Source organism: Ambystoma mexicanum, chromosome 6p (assembly GCF_040938575.1).
Source record: "Ambystoma mexicanum isolate Mex_15411 chromosome 6p, UKY_AmexF1_1, whole genome shotgun sequence".
In the NCBI taxonomy this organism is placed as follows: domain Eukaryota; kingdom Metazoa; phylum Chordata; class Amphibia; order Caudata; family Ambystomatidae; genus Ambystoma; species Ambystoma mexicanum.
Genome location: NC_090935.1, coordinates 615,315,287 through 615,335,512, shown reverse-complemented (window position 1 = coordinate 615,335,512; position 20,226 = coordinate 615,315,287). Strand labels below are relative to the sequence as shown.

At 45.6% G+C, this 20,226-nt stretch overlaps 1 protein-coding gene across 2 annotated transcripts in view; it reads right to left on the bottom strand.

Moving 5' to 3' along the window:
* Positions 1-20,226, bottom strand: part of CERT1 (ceramide transporter 1) — a 1,636,484-nt gene that overhangs the window by 1,220,401 nt on the left and 395,857 nt on the right. For both annotated transcript variants that reach the window (XM_069627469.1, XM_069627468.1), the window contains exons 4-5: positions 18,265-18,372; positions 17,116-17,254 (exon numbers count right to left, since the gene is read on the bottom strand). In XM_069627469.1, coding sequence (XP_069483570.1) covers positions 17,116-17,254; positions 18,265-18,372 — 247 coding nt within the window. The remainder of the gene's footprint in view (positions 1-17,115; positions 17,255-18,264; positions 18,373-20,226) is intronic.

Sequence of the window (20,226 nt, the reverse complement as noted above, 5' to 3'; positions counted from 1 at the left end):
ATAACCGCAGAATTTTACAAGGCCTATGCAGACTTGGTGATTACCCCACCTGTTGGCTACGTACAACAGCGCTATGTCTAGGTGCGTCCAACCGGAATCCGCTAGATCTGCTCTAATAACTGTCCTCTTAAAACCTGGAACGAATTCCCACCATGTATCATCCTATAGACCGCTGTCACTTATTAATGCGGACAATAACATCCTTGCAAAGATACTAACAGACCGAATACTCCCACACATGCCAGAACTGGTTCTACCAGATCAGGCTGAATTTATTCCCGGGCGATCCACTCAGAATAACCTAAGATGCCTGTTCACCCTTATGCATAATGTCAACCCAGAGGTGCCAATGGTGGTAACTGCTTTTGACGCTGAAAAGGCGTTTGACTCTGTCGAGTGGCCCTTCCTCTTTGAGGTACTTCAGCGATCTGGTTTCGGTCTAACATAGCAAATGGGTTAAACTTTTATACACGGCCCCCAGATTGTCAATATACACAAATGGCATGACCTCAACGCATATAAACCCCACACGCAGCAACCGTCAGGGCTGTCCCTTCTCTCCAGTTCCATTTGCCCTTACAGTGGAACCCTTGGCTTGTCACATTGGGGAGCTGCATGCACACTGAGGGATTTGCATACATACACACCTCTCTACCATGTTAAACATCCCGGCCAAAATGTACCTCCATTGACGCAAGAAGTGGTCAGATTTGCTGAACTATCTGGGCTCAGGAATAACTGGGATAAATCCAAAGTCCTACCCTTGACCCCACAAGTACAAAGGGCTGATGTGGGCAGTGGCTTCCACTGGTGTCAACAGGGATTGCGCAACTTGGGCATTATGGTCTCCACCACAACAGACGATGTATACAAAGACAACTATATCACACCATTGGAGACCCTACAGCAAAAAGTTGAAGTTTGGATACTACTCCCCATCTCCCAGGTGGCCTGCATTGCACTTGCAAAAATAGTAATACTCCCCAACCTTCTGCACATTAATAAAGTATCGATATGGCCCCCTGCTTGCTACTGGACCCACATTACGGCATTGATGACAAGACTGGTGTGGGCGGGTGAGCAGCCTAGGATAGCCTATGACACCCTTGCTCAACCATATGAACTGGAGGTTTGGAGTACTCTGGAGATCCAACCCATAGCGACAACATGCAAAGCCTGGGAGCAGATAAATCAAATACTACAAACCACCCCCCACCTTTTACCAGATTTACCAGTTAACATAATGGGAATCCCGCTCACACACGAAAGGTCTTTTAGAGAACGGTTTCAATCTCTGGGGGACCTAGTGCGGGGTGGCCGATTTGTGCTATGGGATGAGTTCAGATCTAGAGGAGCGCATGATGCCGTAACTCTACTTCACTATTACAGACTACAGGGCACTCTTAGGGACAAATGGCCTGACTTTCCACTCGACCCATCCCCCCGCCCCCAACCTGGCACAGTGTTACATGACCAACCCCACATCCGCTAGGAAACTTGTATCCATTATCTATAGACTAGTTAGAGTGGGAGAGGGGTGCAGAAACATTCGTACAAAACCACATGGGAGACACCGCTAGGGAAATCAATGAGCGAGGATCAGTGGAAGTCCATTTACATCCAAACCCGCTATATATCTCTGAACTGCTGGTACAGACTAATCCACTACACATACATTCATCATGTTTACTATTCCCCTCTCAACTTAAGCAGATTCTTTTCTGAGAGCCCATCCACTTGTAAAAGATGCAGCACTGAACTTGCAGACTTCTATCAGGTAAACTGGAGCTGCCCTCACATTAGAACTTTCTGGAGAAGCATAAAGAGGATGATGACTGAAATGCTAACCCAGACGTGGGTATACTTGCTGGAACTTTGGCTTTTAGCCCTGATCGAAGGAGGAACCCGTACTAAAAGAAACTACTAGGCATCGCCTCTGCGATAGCTAGATGGCTAGAGTATGGGGGAAGTCCACCCCCCCACATTCATGAGGTGGTTGGAATGCATGAACCTCTCTGAACGAAGGGAAACCACGTATGCTTCATCACTACAGATTACAAGCCGCCCATTTGACTATTGGCCCCCGTTCAGACAGTACCAATTGGACAATGCTCAGGAAACGCAGTCTCCAGATTCCACCCTGGGTCTCTGATGCACGAGGCAACCATACAAAAGCCCAACTACGAGCGGATGAACCACTCTCTCTAGTTGTCTTCCCGGACACTTCAATCACCTTGAAACACTTGTGTATATGCGCGTTATAAATGCCACATCATACCTACGCGATCTGAACGATGAATGTATAGCTTTGGCTGTAATGGAGAGTCTGTGGGGGGAGGGTGGTGAGGTCGTTTTTTTCAAACGTGTGAGGTGGCCCAACTCCTGGAGTTTTTGGTCGGTTCTCCCATACGAACATTTGGAAAGAAATGGCCATAAGTAATAAATATTAAAGGGCATTTGCCTTTACATGAGGATTCAAAAGTAGCTAAACAAAACAAAAACAGACGTACAGCATTTGTTAAGAATGAGGAATGACACTGCAAGCGTTATAACATTATTTACTTCAAATGTATGCAGGTGTGAGAAGAGATGGAAGATGTTGGGCTACATGAGAGAGATTTTCCCATTCCTTATACATCACACGAGTCCATACTTCTGTTACTTTGGTCGGGGTTGGATGGCTTGGACCACGGGTTCCCTCTAGTGGAGTCCACTGTTGATTGGTTCCGCCTGGGCCCTGCGGGTGCTCATTTCATTGTTGGGAGATGGTAGCACAGCCATGTTCATCATGTCAGTGTGTTAAAGGTGGGAATGTTGGGACTATGTTGGTTTCATATTGGACTTATTTTGACTTTCATAATTAGAGTGAAGTCGTCTAGTTTAAGTGCTGCAAAGAACGTTATGTGAGATGGCTAGTTCTAAATCTCAATCTAAAGCAAGACAAAGATCAACTTCCTCCGTACTGGGTGAAATTACTAAGTATGTTAGTTCATAAGTATTGTGTGGCTATTAAGATATGAAGTTTTGAAAAAAGGTCCAACAATCGACAGCATCTTTGCCTTCAGCCTTATTAAGAAACTATATTGGTGGGCACATTTTGGACCAAAATAGTCCATCAGGGCAATATCTGAAATAAAAACATACATGGTAGTGATCAAAATAGTTTGTACAACTATTTATCCATGGAATTGCTAATGTAAAAAAGTAAAAACATTCCCATCATCAGGCTTTACAATGGATTTTAAAGGTTATTGGCCCATATTTACCAGGTTTTCCTTTTGTTTTCAATACAAAAAGAAGAAAAAAAAAACATCATGCGTCACTGGGATATCAGATTCTCAGTTTTAGTAAAGCTTTCGGTTTTGCAGCTTCTCATTACACATCACTCTTGCTGAAAGGGTGAATCTACAGAATTTTCGATCCCGTTTACCGAATTCACATCTCAGATTTAGCACATCCTAATAACGGGTATGTTTTTGGTCAAAGCATGCGTTCATATGAAAAGGCGGTTATAAATAATTTCAGAATATTGTTTTTTTTCATACCATTAATTGCTACCCAGTACTTCTTAACTAGAAGGTGTAGTCATTTTAATGGTATCTGGTCTTTCCATCGAATTAATTTCCAACAAATTTATATCCATCGAAATGTATTCATTCAAATACTTTTCCATCGAACGGCATATTTATTGAATGAATTTCAATGGATTTTAGGCCAGGGTTAGAATTAGGGCAAAGGTTAGAGCAAGAGTTAGGGCTAGGGTTAGAATTAGGGCAAGGGTTCGAATTAGGGATAGGGCTAGCAGTGGTGGACCCCCACCACCAATACACAATACAACAATTTACAGGGAGCTGTCCTGTGCTGAAATACATTAACGATTTCAGCACTGGACAAGGGTTACATTTTGAACATGGGAGTTGGTGTGGGGAGGACCCTTTGGGTTGATGGTAGTTTTGGGCTTTTGGGTGACGGGGAGAGAAAATCCGCCAATTAAAAATAAATACTGTAAGTTTCAGGGAGCTGTCCAGTGTTAAAAATATAGATTTTTGCACTGGACAGTTCCCTATAACGTTATGTTCCATCAAATTTCCATGCAGGGTTTCGATGCATTTACACTTTGCACTTTATGCATAGGAATTCAACGGGACAGTACTTCCCTTCGATGGAAAACCTTAGTTGGAAAGACCATAAACCATTTTAACGAGATCTCCTTCGTCTTCCTTTAGATTGTCTGGTCTACATTGTGCAACTGTGGCTAACTGGTGTGCATCAAATATTTGAGTACTAGCGGTACCGCCCAGCATTGTACGGGTCTAATTGACATGCACGTGGGGGTCTGCAATAGCCTTGTGTATGTTTTAGTGTATCATAATTTCCTATTTTTGAAAACAAATAGCAAAACCAGCAATCTCCCAAAATCACCTATAGAGATAGCACAGGGCCAGACACCAACCCCGTCCATTCGCCCTACACAGGTCGGAGTATAGCCCTCTTCCTCTTTCGGTGTCAGTGCCGAGGGACCGCAAGGTTTTACCCACGTTAATCCCGAAGGCCAACGCCCTAATACTGGCATGTCCGAGGGGGTGCCTTCACCAGCACTCCCGGCAGCTCTGCCAAGGGCAATACGCCTTCCAGGTCACGGCCTGAGGTGTGGGATAGGCCTTTTGTTCCTACACCAAGCGTCTTGGACAGGGCTGGTTCCAGCGAGCCAGGCACCACGACTTTGGCACATGGCCGGTTTGGAACAATTAAAATATTATTCTGCAGCCAGCCAAATCAATTACTAAAGGCCGTCCATCAGGTTTATTGGTAGCAGTCGCTAGTACCAAAGGTTATGAAATACACCCCTGAGCTGCTCCTAATGTCCATCTACAAATTGTCAAAATTAAATATCAGGGTGGCTTGACCGCCTTAATCAACATATATAGAAATCCAATGTCCATGTCTGATGAATTTTTTTGGTGATCTGAAACAACTATTGAATATATCTTGACAAACGCCTGAAGTAACTAATACCATTCTTGTTGGCGATTTAATCTACATTGCCTGTCGCGAAGTGGAGCAAGAAATAACCCTGCTTGCCTGAGGTGGTTGTCACTCATTAAAGAACGACAACTATTTATGTTTAACGGTACTCTCGTGGGTGATATTCCTCACATGGCGGCGCGCTAAGAGCGAGTCCATCATAGATTACATTTTCGCTGACAGGTTCACCTTCGGTCAGGCCACGAGATTTGAGATCAAACAGTTTAACAGTGACCATGAACTACTATCTTTAAAATGGTCCTGTAACTAGTGACACCAAATTCAGTGCATAACAGTTATCAATCGACCCAGACCATCAACAATTCAAGAACCTGCTTTCGTTGGAATGAACACAATCTACTACTTTTTAATGAAAACTTCCTGACCGAGTCTTCATGTGTTGCTTGGACAGGTGAGCCATATACTTCCACTATGCAGCTTTTTAAGCTGCATTTTATTTCAGCAAGACATTACTATTATCAGCCAAAACACACATTTTATCCAGATGTTCAAACAAAGAAAGCAGATTTACGCAGGCATAACAATTAGTTCTTCAGCTCCCTGTAGCTGAAAGACCTAAAGCCATTCAATCTCTCAAAATGTAAATATAACAATTGGCTACGCTCGCATAAAGCATATTTGTATCAATGCAATGGTGAAGCGATGATGAAGGCCATTTATTCTAAAAATGAATCCCAGATCTGGACTTTGCTTAACATGGCTACACGTTCGAGACAATTGCCATGAACGGGGTTCTGCAGAGCGAATGAGTTGCATACTACTCTACGATGTATAAACACCCTGGCGTCCATTCATTACAAAATCTTGAGAGAAATTCTAGTTTTGGAGAATTGCAAATATTGGAGGAGGATGTTCAATATTAGTAGCTCAAGGGCTCCTGGCCCCGATGGGTTGAATAATATGATGTTCAAGCAACATCACCAGTTATGGGCCAGGATTCTCTTTAACATCTACCAAAAAATATTGAGGTCCAATCTAATTCCTGCCTCGTGGTCTCGGTCAGTAATTGTGCCTGTTTTCAAGAAGGATGATCGGTCTTGTCCCAACTTTAGACAATTCGCCCTTTTGGATGCCCCGGGAAAAATTCTCCCATTTCATTTTAAGGAACTTCAACAAATGGGCCATCGAGTTCTCAAAGCAAGATCCCCTTCAGACCGGCTTCATCACAGGCATGGGCACCGCTATTAATCTGTTGACAATTAAATCAATCTTTTCTCACTCTGCACCCATGAAACAACCCTTGTACTTTGTCGACCTGTGCGCAGTTTTCGAATCAGTGTTAAGAGAAATGCTAGTTGCAAAATTACTGTGTGCCGGTTGTCCTATTTATATTGTAGCTCTCATTAAAGCACTACTTACCAACACTAAAATTCAGGTCAGACTCAACTTAGAAGGAAGTTTGCCTTCGTATATAGATAAAAGTAGAGGGCTGAGACAGGGTTGGATCCTTGCCTCAGCCCTCTTCAACTGCTTTATTTCTCACATTCAAGGGGCCTTTGAAGACTTAATACCCGATGCTCAATCTGTACCCGCATTATTATATGCAGATGATTTGGTTTTAATTTCAAAAACACTGCAGGACCTGCAACGGTTGCTGGATGCTCTAGCAACATATGTCCAAGATAATCTACTTACCATTAATCTAGGCAAAACCAAAGTCATGATCTGCAACAATCACAAAAAACGTGGTACAAAAAAAAAAAGACCTAGATGGGTGCTACAAGGCAAAGAATTGGAATGTGTTCAATGCACGTATGTGGGGGTGCCCATTGCTGCTAATCATTTTTATTTGGCAGCTTTGGAAGCCAAATCAAACATGTGCATCTCACAAGCCTCTGCGATTCAAAATAAATATGCAAAGTTTTCATTGACACCTACCCTTACATTTTACCAACAGAAAGTCACACCAGTATTATTGTACAGCTCTGAGATAAAGAATGTAATTTCAGAATTGGCATGGACCAGGTATGAGGGGAAGTTTTGGAGGCGACTTTTGAATCTGCCTAATTGTGTTCCTGTAGTGTGGATCAGACACAAGTTGGGGTTGATGATATTGCATGCAAGACACTTATGGCAAATGATTGCTCCGTTTAGAAAATAAATGCATTTTAGCATGAGTCAACATTGTTAATAGGCACATTGTCCAGACACGTCTTTTCATCTAAAGATTTGTTCATGCGAAAGTGGAGGCTAGCGATAGTCCATGCGCTAGCAGAAGCAAATGCCTCGCTTAGTGACCTCTTACAGAATCCAGACAGATTTAAAACCAAACTGTTTCAGTATGACTGGATCAAGACGAGAGAAATTAATGAGCTGTGATTTTAGAGACAATCCTTTACATCATAAAAGATACAGCATCTTAGAACCGTATCTGGTAAAATCTCCTTCGGCATCACGCAGAACAGATTTTTTGCGATTAAGGTTTAACGTTTGGTTGACCAAAGATATACTTGCCAAACAGAAAATCATTCAGCAGCAAGACAATGTGTGTCGCTTTTGTAAAGTGGTTGGGCAGGTGGAAATCCTAAGACATGTGCTAATTGATTGTGACGCCTTAACTTCTAGTCCCATCCAATATTTAAAAACTTCTGTGCGAGAGTATAAAGATTTGTCTGTCTTTGTTATGGCAACTGATATTCTGTGGAAATATACATTTTCTTACGCTCGGGCCATTGGTTTTTTACATGCATTGAAATTGAAAGAAACCAATATGACTAGTTAGATGATGGATGAATACCCTTACTTTATAATTCATGTGGAGCTTGTTTTTTTCATCTTCTGAATTATAAGAATGAAGAAACAGATGTAATTTTAAGCAATGTGATATTGGTCATTTTATAGAAAATGATATGAAAATTGAAATCTTTACAATAGGCTAATTAACTCACTGAATTACAAACAGATGGAACTGATGTAAAGTAGATTTGTATGACTGATTCAGATTGTTTTGATTCTATTTTTTTTAAATGTGTTTTAAACATTTAAATTACGTTGTGCTAATTTGTTAAATATTGTAAAGTTGATTTGAATAAGTTAAACCAATTAAAACATTTTATTTTAGCTATCCATTCGTGCTAGGTAGGGATCTTTACTTGCTTCCACTTCTGTGCTATTAGGGCGTGGGCCCCCACGCTCAGGACCATATAAGATTTCCTGTGGGGTTTAGTTGGGAGTACGTTCAAGACGATCGCCTAGGCCCAACAGGGCTTCACCAGTCCCTCTCCGTATTTGTGGGCCAAATATCGCTTTGCTTGCACTATTTACGGGTTCCCAGAAGGGTTTCGGCACCGAGTATGTCCACCATATGTGCAGCCAAGAGCCTACCATGGTACAACCCCACCAACCGAGCCAGAACGTTGCAGAGAACATTCCATGTAGCTTCTCAGGGGTTAGATGCCATTGTACTAACATTCTAGTCCACATTTCCCTAATCTGCACCCCCCCCTCATTAGCTTGGGGAACCTTTGCCACACTTCCCACCACTGTTCCTCCGAGATTGGGAGGGGTAGCACATCTTGCCATTGCCTCATGCAGGTTCCCTGGGTCTGGCCCGCTTGCGGGGAGAACAGTTTGTACAGTTCGCCTATCATTTGGCCGTCCCGACATTGTCAGCAGGTATTTTTCCAGAGTGGTGAAGTCCCTGGTTATGGAGGGTTTCATACCCGGGGCAGTAACCAGTGTTTCAACTGGCCATATCGAAACCTACCCTCCTCCTTGAGCCCCATGGTCTGTTTGCATTGGTGAAAAGGTTTTATCTCCCGATTTTCCATCATATCCCTTGCCATAAGGCAGCTTGCCTCCTCCCAACTGCCAAATGCCGCCTTCTCCAGCCCTGGAGTGAATTGGGGGCTAGTAAGGGTGTGGACGGGTAGGCTGTGATGCCCGCTTTTTTAACCATAGTGTCCCAAATGTCGACATCCAGGGTTATCTGGCTTCTATACATGTTTGGGGGAGGGAGAAGAGGGTCTGTCCTGCCTGGGGCACCACAGGACATCCTCTTGGGGTCTGCCCACCACTACCCTATCCATCCTCTGCCAAATCTTGTTGGGGTTCCCGTTAAACCAAATCGCGGGTTACTCTTAGTTGAGATGCTCGGTAATACATCAGGAAGTTCAGTGCACCCATTCCCCCCCCATCGGCGCAGTCATTTTCCATGACACCCAAAGCTTTTTCCCTTGCCAAATGAAGTTGCTAACTAGTTTCAGGGTTTTGAAGAATTTATGGGGAAATGCCAGGGAGAGCGCCTGAAAGTAGTAGAGCACTCCGGGCAATACTATCATTTTTATAACGTTAATTCTGCCCATCCAGAAGATGTTGAGGGGACCCCTGTCTCCCAGCCAAGCCTTTATTGTTTCCAGTTGATGGGGGTAATTTGCTTGATACATGTTGCCTATCGTATACATGATCGCGACCCCCATGTACCAGGGGGGGGGTTCCCGTTGCCTGCGCGATTTGGTGGGGTGGGGGGATTTTGTCGCCCTGTAAAATCATTAGTTCGGATTTTTGATTATTAATCTTCAGCCCTGCTACTCTACCGAAGTCCCCCAGAAGTGAAATCAGTCTCAGGAGCAAGGAGCCCAGATCTGTCATTGCCACTATTAGATAGGTGTCGAAGGCTATAGTTTTGTGCTCCTCCCCCCCCCCGAACACGATCCCTTTTATGCTCGCCTCACATCTGATCCTGGCTAGGGCCGGTTCAAGATAAATCGCATATAAAATTGGGGACATAGGGCATCCCTGTTTGGTGCCCCTGGTTACCAGAATCACCTGGGACATGTACCCATTAATGGGTAGCTTGATGTGCGGCGAGCTATAGTTGGCCCGGATCAGGCGGAGAAAGCCTGTACCGAACCCCATTGCCTCCATGGTGCTGAAAAAAAAATGACCATTCCACACGGTCAAAGGCCTTCTCTACGTCCAGGACCAATAACCCAGCGGTGTAGCCTCCATTTGTTTTCTCCATCAGGTGGCATAGCCGCCATAAGTTGTCGAATGTTTGTCTCCCCCTGATAAAGCCTGATAGGTCAGGATGGGTCAGCTCAGGAATTATTTTATCCATTCTAGTGGTCAAGATTTTAGTAAAGATTTTCGCGTCTAAATTCATCAACGCGGTCGGGTGGTTCGAGCTACATTGGGATTTGTCCTCATTAGGTTTAGAAAAGAGGACCTCGTCCATGGAGCGTGAGATTTGCCCCGAAGTGGAGATTGAGTTGTAGAGGGCTATCAAAATGGGGACTATGGCGTCTTGGAACATTTTCTAAAACAATGCAGGGACTCAGTCGGGACCGGGAGCTTTGTTCAGGGGCAAAGATCTTAATGCCGCCTGAACTTCGTCTTCTAAGATCTCGCTCTCCAGGGCGTCACTCTGGTTTTGTCCTATTCTTTGCAGCGGGCAAAATCTTAGAAAGGACTCGTGTTGGTCCCACTCGGGGGACTCTGAGGAGTACAGAATATAGTAAAATTCCATGAAGGCCTGGAGGATTTCCTCAGACACTGGTTTCGTTGGCCCCCCACCCCTGTAGCCGGATAGAACTAACTGTTCCCGCTGCCTTTTCTTCACCAGCCTAGCCAAGAGGCGATCAGCCTTATTTGCCTGGATGTAATCACACTGTCTCAAATACAGCAATGATTTTTCTGCCCGCTTGGCCTCCAGGGTACCAAGTCACCACCTCTGTCAGGTGTCTTTCTAGGTTGTTTGTAGGGCCTTCTCCTGTTTGGTTTGGAGGGCTGACTTTGCTTTGAGCACCCCCCCCCCACCCCCCGCATGGTCGCTTTAAAAAGGCATCCCATACAACCTGTTCCTGTAGGGACAGGAACTTTTTCTTTTCGAAAAATGTGCGGATGAAAGACCGGATGTCATCGCTGATCACCCAGTCTCTCAGATGTCGGGGGAACTGCAACTGCCACAGCCCAAGCCACCACTTTCCCATTGTAGTTCCATCAGCAGGGGATCATGGTCTGAGAGGGCTATGGGCCCCAGTTCCAAACGCCTGACTTGGCATAGCAGAGTAACGGATACCCAGATGTAACTAATTCTTGAGAATGTTCTATGGACATGGGAGAAAAATGTGTATCCCTTAGCTCCATGTAGTTTGTGGCAGGTATCAACAAGGGTACCCATCTATACTGGTCCGCAGATTCTGGGACGGGCCCTTTGACGTGGGCGTCTTGCCCGCACTTCCATCTTTACTTGGGTGCTAGGCCATATTAAAGTCCCCAGTTACAATGAGCTGTCCCTTGTAAACTGGTCTAGGTCCTGCATAGCCCACCCGCAGAAACCCATCCTGGCCCGAGTTTGGGGCATACACCGTTGCTATCGTGAGTAGTTTTCCTGCCCATTGAAGCTGGACAAACAGGGATCTCCCTTACTGATCTACCTTCATCCCTTCTATTTTCAGATCAGGTATTTGTCTAATAGCTATCAGAACCCCTCGCGTCTTTCCCTTGTCGTTTGCTTGGAGGGGATGAGGATAGCCCTTTAATCTCAATTTACCCTCGTCTTTCTGGCAGATGTGGGTCTCTTGCAGTGTCACCATTTCATATTTCGTCTCTGCAAGGAGGTTCTCCAATTTCAGTCTCTTAGCCGGAGTATTCAACCCCTATAACGTTCAAGGGGAGTAGATTTATCCCTTGATCTTTACCCATTCCCTCTTTGTGACCAGTCGATTTTCCCCTTGCTTGTCGCCCCCCCCACTTCCCTCCTGCTAAACTTGGCTCACCCCTCGCCCCCCCCCAAAACCCCTATGGACTCCACCATGGTAGCCAAGTCTCGTTAAACACCCGGAAAGCATGACTATGGGAAGAGCAGTTCCCTTTCCCTCTCCCGATTCCAAGTGCTGTGTCAATCCCTCCCACCTCTGTGGGCGGTCCCCCTATGGACTGTTCTCCCCTGCATCCCCCCAAGAGATGTGTGGGTCTCACCTTGTATGTCACCCTCTTATGTTTCACTAGCCCCCGGGCTATTGTTGCATGGGCCTTTTCGATCAATCCAGGGACCCTGGCCGACGACCCTCTGAACCCTGTGGGGCTTTGCTTCCCGACTTTGCCTCTCCTACTTTCCTCCATTCCCAGGGCTTCTCTTGGAGCCTTTCGCACGGTGGCCTCCTGGCCTGTGCTTCTCGTGCCCCCCCCCTCCTTTCCTCTTAGATATTCAGAATCTTAAGCCCTTCCTCCAGCATGATTACGCAATGTTGGCAGCCCTCCCACGTGAAGACTGTCAAATGGAAAGGTCCATCTGTAACAGATCTGTGCCTGGTACAGGGCCTTTGTTACCGGGCCATTTGCCTCCTTTTTGCCAGCGTGGTCTTGGACAGGTCCTGGAAGAGCTGGATTTCGGTGCCGTTTATTTTCACCGGAGCCGCCTTCCTTACCACTAGCAGAATAGCTTCTTTTTGATCATATAGTTGCCGAGCCATTACTACTTCCCTGGGGCCTCACACCTGGTTCTGCCCTGACTGGGGCCACACGATGGATCTGTCATGATCACAGGATCGTTCCATAGGACTTCCCCCAAAAGGTCTTGGGCTGCTGTGTATCATTCCTGGGCTATGAGTAGGGAGAACCCAGTGGCCAATTGTGATTCAGACTATTCCGCTTTACTCAACATGGCCGCCAGGTGGCCGTCCCTGAATCCTGCGGAGCATTCCAGTAGTACAGGCTCCGCGAGTATTTAAGCCCCTCCCCTCGGTGGAGCTGCGCTTCGCGTCCTCGTGCTGTTAGCGGACGCTTACCTAAGCTCGTTTCTGACAGGAATTTCTTGTCCTTAGTTTTCCCTTTTGTCATTGAAAATTCCTGTGCCTGTGTCACTCTCAGTTCACATTTGTTGTAGATTTCCTAGTTCCCACTTGAATCCCGTCAGTTCACAGTTTCCGAGTGTCCGGTGAGGAGGAGCGTTCTGTCAGGAATTAACAGGAGATGCTGTCCGTGTTGTTTCTTCGCACAGCAAGTACAGTTTCTTGTGAAGCATTATTTTGGCATCTAGTTTTCTCGTTAGCCTGTTTGGTTAGTAAGCGAGCTTTTAGTCGCTCGTGTCACTAGGAATTTACTGTGGCTGTGGTACTGCACATTAATTGTTTATTCCGTAGTTGGGCTGTCTAGTCACAGCAGCTCTTTTGTTTTACATGGTTTATTCACACACACGTAGGAACATACAGTAAATGTAGAGTCACACGTTGCTGGTTCCCTGAGACCCTCTGGTGTTATTGGAGGAAAATAACTGGCTTGGTGCATTTCTAGCATACAACTTACCTCCTGAGGCATTAGTACTCCCTTAGCCCTTCCATTCGAGTTGGTTCCTTTCCCGCTCTCATTCAATCCGATCTTCAGGACTTGCGCCCCTGCACAGATGCAGGACGGATAGCTCATCAAAACATAAAAAGAGATTCTCAACTCATAGAACTCTAAACAGGGAAGTAGTGAGAGAACCACGCACCCCGAGAAGAGTAGTAGAGGTGTTCCCGCGGAGCCTAAGGTAAGCGTTACAGGATCCTATCGAGGAGGATATACCACCACCCCCACGGTTTTAAGCCCTTGAAAACTTGCTGCATAGTCTTGCATAGAACATGGTCACTGACACTTTCAGGTAGCCCATTGACCCTGGTCGTTAATATTCTGGAGCGATTGTCAAGGTCTTCGGTTTGTAGCTCAAGATTGTGCGTAGTGACTGCAAGCTGTTCGGCTAGGGCGTCAATCTTGCGGGTATCTTCCGTGAGTTCTTGAATAGCGTTTTCGTTAGTGTCTACTCAGCCTCCCAGTTCTGCTATTTCACCTTTGATCTCCTGGAGGGATTGGGCTAGGTCTGTAAGTATTAGGCTCAGTTGAGTTTGCAAGTTATGTGTGATTTGATCACTAATCGCCTTAAAGCATAGTTGGAGCAGGTTGCTTGTAACTTCCTGCCCTTGAGTTATTCCTGGGGGTTCTTCCAACCCTGGTGGGTCTGTGAGAATCAAGTGATCGCTTATCGTGGTCTCCCCTTCCTTCCGCCACCGCTTCTGCAGCGTACCATCCTGTTTCTTGGAGAAACTGGCCACTGGGGTCCCCGCTTTGTGCTCTTTGTGTTTATTCTGCAACATTTCAACTGTCTTGGTGGGGCTAGTATGTCCCCGGACTGTGGCCCCCCTCTCCCGCCAGAATAGGAATGTCCTTTCGCTGGAGGGGCTGGCTGCAAGCTCCAAGCGGGTGGTGTCTGTCGCCAACCCGGTTTCTGTTGTAACCTGATTTCATCAGGGGGACCCTTAGTGATTGCCTTCTGGGTGGGGGGCGCAGCGGGAGCGCTCTGTTGAATTTTGGATTAGCTGGGGTCCTCTTCGAGAGGCTTCAGTTCCTGCAATTCGCTTCGCTCTTACCGGGTTGTGCCTCTGTGTCTGGGTCTCTTGGTGCGACAGGGCCGTCGCTGCGCCTCGGCTGCTGTGCCCAATCCCTCCGCCGTGTTGGCCAGCTTCTCGTTGCCTCAGCTTGCGCCCTCCCTCCCCCAAATCCTTGGGGGCTGTGACTGTACAGCACTTATGGTGCTGCCTATCCCGTCTCTTATGTGGGTTAAGTCCCGGCTTTGGTGGTGGTCAGGGAGGACTTCTGGCTCCTAAGTTCCCTGGTGGACCCCTCCCCGGACGTCTCGGGGGAAAGGGGGAGGGGGGTGGGGGGGTTCTGGCGCGACTGGCAGTCCGTATTCAAGTGCAAGCTGTGGCCCTTGGCTATTATGTGGGTTGGGGGGGGAGGCTTTACCCATTTCAGGAGGCTGGTATTCTGTGCCCTAAGGATTGCTGCTCCCCCCATCCACCTTCTCGTGGGTATCTTCCAGGGCCTTATTGCTGGGGGTCACCCAGAGCCCCTCAGGCGGGTGGCAGTTGGTGGGGGCATTCTTCGTATAAGCCCAGGACCACCCTCTTCCCGTGGCCCAGCCCCATTGTCAGGCACCCCGCTTCCTCCCCAATATATAGCCGGGGGGGGGGGGGTTCTCTGCTGATGGGGCCTTGCTTTGGGGCCCTCTGCGTCTGGGAGCTGGTCATTAGGGTTTGTGTTACAGGCAGCCCCTTAGCCTTTGGGCCAAGTCTGACAGGGAGTGAGAGCGTGTAGAGGCAAGTGCTTTCCCATTATGGGGCCCGCTGCTGGTCGCCTCCCCCCGCCGGCGGGTCTGTGCCGGGGTGGGGGTTGAGCCTCCTAGCGTGGCACGCTCCCCCTCCGACCAGAGGGTCCTGAACTGCATCGGGTGGCTGGGATGGCGGGTCTCGCGCCACGATTCTCCTGTGCCGGATAGGCCACGGTCGAATTGTCCCATATTGTTGGTCGTCCTGAGGGGGGCAGCCGCAGGGGGTCTTTCTTACCTGAAGTCCCCTGCTTGCGCAGGGAGATCACCCGTGGGCGGGCACCTCCCATGTCCTTATCAATGTTGCAGCGGGTTTGCTTGCCCCTTATGAACCACATGCCTGCGGGCAGGCTCTGTCCCTCACTCTGGCATCTCGGAACGCTTGTTTTGCGCGCCTCTATCTACCATCGATTCCTGCCTCAAAACGCTCTGGTTTTGGATGTCAGGGATAGTGCACCCCTTGGGTGGGGGCTTCCCACTTCAGCACCCTTATTGGGGGGTGTGGGTGGGTCTTACTCCCTGCTTATTGCTTCTTATATGACCGCTGGGAGGAGCACACTCCCTACATTGGTGGAATCACAGTGGCCATCTTAGAATCCCCCATGATTAAGTTTTAAAAATGCAAAAGGTCTTCACGGATGTGGAGGCTAGTGCTTTGATAGTATCCAAGTAGACTGCACAATATTACGCAAGTCTAATAAGTGGGATCCATTGCCTCAATTCCTGCAGTCACCTACGACAATTGCACATTTAGCCACTCCTTGGGGGGGTCAGGGGGGGGGGGGCAGGGGAGAGACCTCGTAAGATTACATGTAGTAGGTTACTCACTCTTAAATGACCTGTCCCCATGTACACCTAGATCTGTGAAAGGTGATAAGGCTGCAGCCTGTTCCACAATCAATCTCAGCTTATGCAAGTTGTGTTGATGCAGAGGACCTACAATGCCAATTTCTGCTCAGTCTGCCTCACACAAAGGTTTATAGTTTGCACCCCACTCCTGTGACCATACCGAGGGGGTGGGATTAAACAATCTGATGGCCCAAGGACCAAGGGGCCGTATGGGTACTAGCTCATGAAGAGTATGGCGTGGACGCCTACTATTAATTATGAAGAAAAATATGTAATGTGGACATATCACTAGATGGAGGAAAATGCATAGTCAGTGAATCTAAACAGTTTCACGAGGCCCAGAAAGGTTTTTGGGCACTATCTTTCCATAAAGTAAATCTATTTTTAGCCAGAGGTACCACCTCAACCGTTTGGCTATTTAACACGATTTTTTTGTATTGTGCATTAGTTTAAACATAAAACTTTAAGCACATAAACAGAATATAACTGATAAACATGAATATAAGAAACGGTTGCAATACATTTCATATATGTAACTAATAAAAAAGTATATTGAAATGTTGCAAATTCTGTGATTCTTAATAAATGTTAACTGCTTCATTCCATACATCGTGAGCAGCTGCAGTGATAACGATAGATTCTGCACCAAATAGGTTAGTCCAGAAATGATCTTGGCCGACATCCTCAATGTTAAACTTTATACACTATATAACAACCCTCAAAAAGGGACAAAACTTCATGCCCCCACCATCATCATTACCAACTAAACCACGTATCGTTTTTGTCCAATCCCAGTTGTATCCCTAATCCTTTGCCTCTATCTCTTTACCACTACCCTAATACGAACTATTCTGGCTATTAAGTGCCAGAACCCAAAGCAGTCACTTTTTTTTCTTCCGTTATTTTGAACACTAATATTATTTAATACAATGGACTTTGAAAATATTATTCATTTAAAAATTGGTGCCACGAAATATGCATGATAAGAAAAACAAAGAGACATGCAAGGAAAAAGACCTTGAGGAACGTTCTCTTTTTTTACTTGGAAGCAATGGTTTCTAAAGAGTTCTGTACAAAATTACTTTGCTGTTGACAGTGCCTGAATTGATATGTATAATTGCAACGAACGCATGTTTTACCTTTATCTCTCTCCAGCTCATCCTTGGACACTGCATCTGCACATGCGTCGAAGTATTTCTGTAAAGTGTCCACCTGTCTACACAGGATATCTCTAAATGTTTCCATTTCAGCCAGTTTCTCTCGCAAGCTGTGTCCTTTCTGCACAGACAATACAAAATGAAACATTTAACTTCTGAAGAAATGACAAACCAAGAAAACGAGTTACAAATTCAAATGTGTTCAGAAGGATGAAAATATGATTTACACAAAATTAAATATGCTGAATGTCTACTTTTGTGGACATCATATAACTATGTATATACTGCAGGAAATTCTGCACATTTGAAAAAGCCCTTGTTTTTTTTTACTGGTAATAACTTGCTGTATGCACACTACCGAAGTGCTACGAAGCTAGAGCTACAATGGTGACAAAAACAAAACTGGTAAGTAAGCACTATTGTCCCGACAAGCAAATTGTGACAAATTATGGATCTCGTCAGTAAATTGTCACAATACTAGTGCACTAATTGTATGAAGGAAAGAAATCAAGACCTAACCAACAAAATGTGGAGGCAATGCTAAAATAAAAACTCAAACTCTGGCCAGCAAGGTGGGTTCAGAGAGTTTATAATTCGCCTTAAACATCTGCATTCAGTCTGCCAGATTCAGGTTTGAATCCCTTCATCTATTATATGTTGATAGAGTACCATTAAATTGGGCAATATCACCTATTAAATTTCCAAGAATCTGTCACAATCCAGCATGAATCACTATACATAAAAATTATTAATAGCCAAGGGTCAGGAGTCCAAGAAGCACCTTGTCCAAAGGGAAGAACAATTCAGAAACCACCGCTTTGCATTCAGATACTGAATTATTCTCCCCCAGACATATGCTTAAAATCCCTGATATATGGCAGTCTCCCCAATTCTAATTATTGGTCTTGCCCCAGAGGGGACTACGATACGGTCTACCCACGTATATTTTAAAGCAGCCAGCTTAGTTAATTTTCACAGCACGCTGGGGGATGAAACCCATATTCTGAATATGGGGTGACTGGAAGGGCTGCTTACTACTCGGGATGCAAACTTTGCTCAACAACGACTAAGGGAGAAATCCCACCTGGAGCCTGCTTAATTAAAATCTTACTAAGTATTTAAACCACTAACCTTAAATGAGGAGGTGGATGTAGCAGAGTACCCGCTGGCTCCCGATACAAGAGATGCAACAGAGCCATGTCGTCGTAAGCTTGTTTCAGATCCATAACCAGATTCAGTCTGAAATCAAAGAAATTAGAAACATTTAGATGAGAAACTAAGCACGAATTAAAAATGGTACTTTTCACTGTTTCAACAATACTCAAATAGTTTCAGAATGCAGCTGCAAACACTAACAATGCAATCCGAGCAGGTCCTAGAGTGCAACTGAAATATGTCACTACTCCGAGGACGTGAAAAACACTTGCCAAAATCCTTCAACATTTTTATTGTCAGCTAACATAAGATCTCTTGCAAATGGACTGCACATTCCAACAGTGTGGCGCTATACGGTCCATGCATGTTTACTCTCCTCCAATGTAGAAAACTCAATGCAAACCCCCCTGCCCCCCAGCAAGCCTCCCACCCCCAATATGGATCCATAAGCATGGAGACTTAACGTGTTGTGCTTCACCTGCTTTAAGCTTACATGCACTTCCTAACCAGAGGAGCCAACATTCAGAAACTAGCATTGCCAAAGACAATAGTTTTTGTGGGGCATGGAAAGAATTGGTGAAGCACAGCTGTACTTTTACTTCCTGGCCAGAAAATGGCAATAGCTGGCAAATTGTGCGAATACTTGGGTATTTGATTAAAAGTACCTGGCAAACGACTAATACCTATATAACAGCCAATGCTTGGTTTTCAACAGAACTTCAGTGCGAGGGACAGATGAGGACAGATTGCTGGTACATCAAGTGGCTGAAGGCACACTTGGTTAAGACAAGCACGTCAAGCCCTTCCCAAAAGATGAGACGGGAAATACGGGACCCTAACTACAGATCTATATCAAATCTACCATACTCAAACAAAATCCTAGAGAACCACATCTATAAAGAACTACTCAATCATGTAGAAAGCAACGGAGTACTGAACCAATCCCAGGTGGGCTTCAGACCCATGAGAGGAACTTAATGTACATTCCATATTGGATGACATAAAAATAAACGCAGACAACAGCTCCCAATCTGCCTTCATTCCACTGGACACATCAGCCACCTTTGACACAATCAAACACAATGATAATGAAGAGACTGGAGGAATGTGGCATTAAAAGCGCTGCACTACAATGGCTGAAATCTTTCCTCACCAACCAAAACGAAACACAACTAATGCCATTTACATCAAACACATCACCTGCAGTGTACCACAAGGCTCAAGCCTCTCCCCTCTTCTCTTCAACATCTATATAACTCCTCCTCCACACCCCAATGAAACTCATTCAAAGACAGACTCACAGCCAACAACTAGGCAAACACTCAATTAATCTGCAAGATATCAGAGACCCTGAAAACACTCCAAATGCCTCACTGACATACACATGGATCACAAACAACAATCTCAAGCTAAAGCCAACCAAACTAGAAATAATGATCTACCTAACGCAAGACCATGCAACCCAGGCATAACTGACCTGGCAACGAGCATGGGAACCCAACCAGAGACAGACCGGTACAAAATCTGAGAATCCACGTGGACAACAGCTTCTTCTCGGAAACACAAAAGCAAAACAAAGTTTTCACGTCCGGCAACTAATAAGGGGGATCCCTGGTCTCAATATCTCACAGAGAACCATTGAGATCATCTATTTGCTTAGTCCATTCTTGCTAATCTCTACTTGGACTGCTATAACACCTCAAAAATAAAAAAAAAATAAAAAGATTCCATCCAAAATACTGCAGCAAGACATCTCACGAGACTAAACAGAAGAGAACACATCACACCAGCCCCGAGAAGTCTACAAGGGCTGCCAATAAAGAAACACATTAACTTCAAAGCCCTCTCTATTGCCCATAAATCACTACACGGACAAAGTTATTACTCCAAGCAAAAATCACCCGTTACCAAACAGGAAGAGACTCGAGATCGAGCAAC